The sequence below is a fragment of the Temnothorax curvispinosus genome, unplaced genomic scaffold, assembly GCF_003070985.1.
Source record: "Temnothorax curvispinosus isolate PA1 unplaced genomic scaffold, ASM307098v1 QBEX01010085.1, whole genome shotgun sequence".
NCBI classification, from domain to species: Eukaryota; Metazoa; Arthropoda; class Insecta; order Hymenoptera; family Formicidae; genus Temnothorax; species Temnothorax curvispinosus.
The window spans coordinates 1-3149 of record NW_020219865.1 but is presented as its reverse complement, the minus strand read 5'-3'; the positions used below and the strand labels follow the sequence as shown (position 1 = coordinate 3149).

At 50.6% G+C, this 3149-nt stretch overlaps 1 protein-coding gene across 1 annotated transcript; it reads right to left on the bottom strand.

The window, feature by feature from the left end:
- Positions 1-204: 204 nt before the first annotated feature.
- On the bottom strand, positions 205-2731 carry LOC112459720 (the record flags this gene model as incomplete). Its single annotated transcript, XM_025023989.1, has 1 exon — positions 205-2731. A coding segment is annotated over exon 1 (2527 nt), but the record flags the coding sequence as incomplete, so codon positions are not given.
- Positions 2732-3149: the final 418 nt, after the last annotated feature.

Below are 3149 nucleotides of genomic sequence, written 5' to 3'. Positions count from 1 at the left end.
ACAATTCGGAATTTCCCAGTCTCCCCCCGACGCGGATCAATCCCCGCTCGTCCAAAAATGGCGCTAACGAAGTCAAAGAACTGGAGGAAGTAAGCGAGACCCCCCCTTCTAATTGGTGGATTTCGCTGGAAAACGCGTCTCTCTGGACGTTCTTGCACAAGCAGTCGAGCGCGGTGCAGATTTCTTCGTGTGAGACACGAGTGCCTGCTTCTCTGTTCGGGTGAAGATGCGGTTTGAGAAATCGCAGGCAATAGGCCATGATCCTGCACAATTTGTTTAAGCTGGAGCATCTGTGCGCCAGCTCCACGAACGGATTCGCCGTTGCCGCAACAGCGACGGCAACGGTCCTTCGCATCTCGGGCATCTCAGATTCGGAGATGTATGGATTATCCCTTGGCCACGCGGCCTCGCTCTCCCTCAAAAACTCGGGGCCGTGCCACCACAATGCCGAACTCCGAATCTCATGCGGGTAGATACCTCGAGACAACAAATCGGCGGGATTCTGCGCTGACGGCACGTGCCGCCAGTCCGAAGCGCGTGTTAGCCGTTGTATTTCGCCGACGCGATTTGCAACAAATACCGACCATTTCCTCGAACACGACGAAATCCACCGCAATGCTATTGTGGCATCCGACCATAAAAAGGACTGCGCCTCTCCCACTTTGATAGAGGATCGCGCCTTGTCCCATAATTGCGCTAGCAATAGCGCCGCGCAAAGCTCCAGCCGAGGAATGGAAATCGTTTTCAGAGGCGCGACTCTAGTCTTCGAACACCACAGGTCGACGCGAAATTCATTCTCCCCGATTTGCCTCCGAATATATAAGCACGCGCCATACGCTCGCTGGCTGGCGTCGCAAAATCCGTGTATCTGAAATCGCGAATGCTCGCCGCGTTCCTTGATGAATCGCGGTATTCTCAATTCATTCAGCGCGGTCAATTGCTCTTTAAACGCGGACCACCTTGTATGCAAATCCAGCGGGATGGATTCGTCCCATTGCAGCTTCAATTGCCAAATCTCTTGGAGCAATATTTTCGGTAATATGATGACCGGGCCGAGTAAGCCTAACGGATCGAACAGCCTCGCGATTTCCGATAATATTATACGTTTCGTTATCTTATTCGTGTTTGCCGGCTTCTCAATTGCGAAACGGAATGTGTCCGTAGACAGATTCCAAACAATTCCGAGGACGCGCGACGTCGATTCCCTGTCGATTTGAACATCGGCGTTATGTTTGTTTTGATCTTCACCTAACAGAGCCACATGATTCGAGGACCATTTGCTTAACTGAAACGCGCCGCGACTCAAAATTTCAACGACCTCGCTCTTTATTTTTAGTGCTCCCTCGAGCGTATCGGCACCCGATAGCATGTCGTCAACGTAAAAATCGCGCATTATATGCTCCGCCCCTACGGGAAACTGTTTCGCGTAGGTCTCCGCTAAGTATTCAAGGGTTTTGATTGCTAGATGCGCGGCGGCTGCCGTTCCGTATGTTACTGTTAATAGTTCGCCTATTCGTAAGATCAGGCCGGCGTGGTCTCGCCAGAATATACGCTGCAATTTAGTTTGTTTCGGATTGATTAGTATCTGGCGATACATTTTGACAATGTCCGCCGAAAAAACGAACGCGAGCGTACGAAATCGCAAAATGATAGAGAATAAGTCCTGCTGTGCCGTCGAGCCGACCATAAGCGCGTCGTTCAGCGATACTCCGGTTGAACTCTCGCACGAAGCATCGAAGACCACCCTCAACTTAGTGGTTTCGTTTGAAGGTTTTAGCACACAGTGATGGGGTAGGTAACACGTCGGCAAATCTCCGTCATCGTCATTCACGCTATCTATCCATTTCATGTGCCCGAGCGACAAGTATTCGTGGATAAAATTGCTATATTGCGACTTCAAAATCGGATCGCGATCTAGTCGTTTTTCTAGAGCGTAAAATCGTCGCAGGGCCACGTCGCGCGTATCGCCCAGCTTTCTTATTTTATCCTCCTTTATTGGTAGCGTAACTATCACCCGACCTTGATCATCTCTGGTCGTGTTGTCGCGGAAATGTTTCTTGCAAAAACGTTCCACGCTCGAATACGAATCGCGAGGCCGGCAGCTCTCCTCCAATTGCCAAAACCTCGCTAACTGATTTTGCAATTCTGACTCGGTTACCGACGCGCAGAACGCTCCTATCTCGCGGGCGCGCGTCTTACGCGTCTCGCCGCCGAAACGACCGGCGAGAACCCAGCCAAAGTGCGTTTTCTGTAACGTAGGGTGCGCGTGGGAGGCTCTTAATTGCCCCACGCAAATCAACTGCCAAAACAATTCGGCACCCACCAACACGTCTATGTCCGAGCTTCGGTGAAAATCTGGATCGGCTAATTTGATGGTCGGCGGTATCCGTATTTCCGTTCTGTCAATTGACGACACCGGGAGACGCTCGGTTATGCGATCCGTTATTATGCATTCTAGTGTCGCGGCGAATTCGTTCAATCGTGAATGTAACTTTATTACAACGACCTCGCTCGCGCTGCTGGTTGTACCGTTAATTCCTATTATTTTTATGTTACTCGGATTTGCCCTCAATTGCAACCTTTCGGCATAAGATCGCGCTATAAAGTTAGCCTGTGAGCCGCTATCTAATAGAACGCGGCACGGATGCTTTGTTCCGCTGGCATCGACAATGTACACAACCGCCGTTGAAAGCAATACACCGGTATTATGAGAAGTCGACGAATGAGTCATAACCGTCGTCTCCTCGGCGTCGTCTCGAGCCGACGCGTTCCCTGCTCTTGTTTTCGTGGAATTATCGTTAGATTTCGAAGGAAAATGAAGCAGGGAATTGTGTTTATCGCCGCATCTCTTACACGAACCCGAATTACAATTCCGAGCCGCGTGATTCGTTCCGCGTAGACAGTTCACACATAATTTCCGTTTTCGAATTTCAGCGAGCCGCTGTGGGACGGACAACTTAATAAATTCACGGCAATAATAAATGGGATGCTCCCCGTGGCAATAGCTGCACGCGGGAGCGGTGGTAGCGGCATGAGCCGCTAAACGTCTTCCGTTGGTCTGCGCCACCGCGCCCTTATTTATTGATTCTAATAATTGGCACCTTCGTTCTAAGAAATCCACGAACTGCCTGTATGTGGGTAATTCCGTC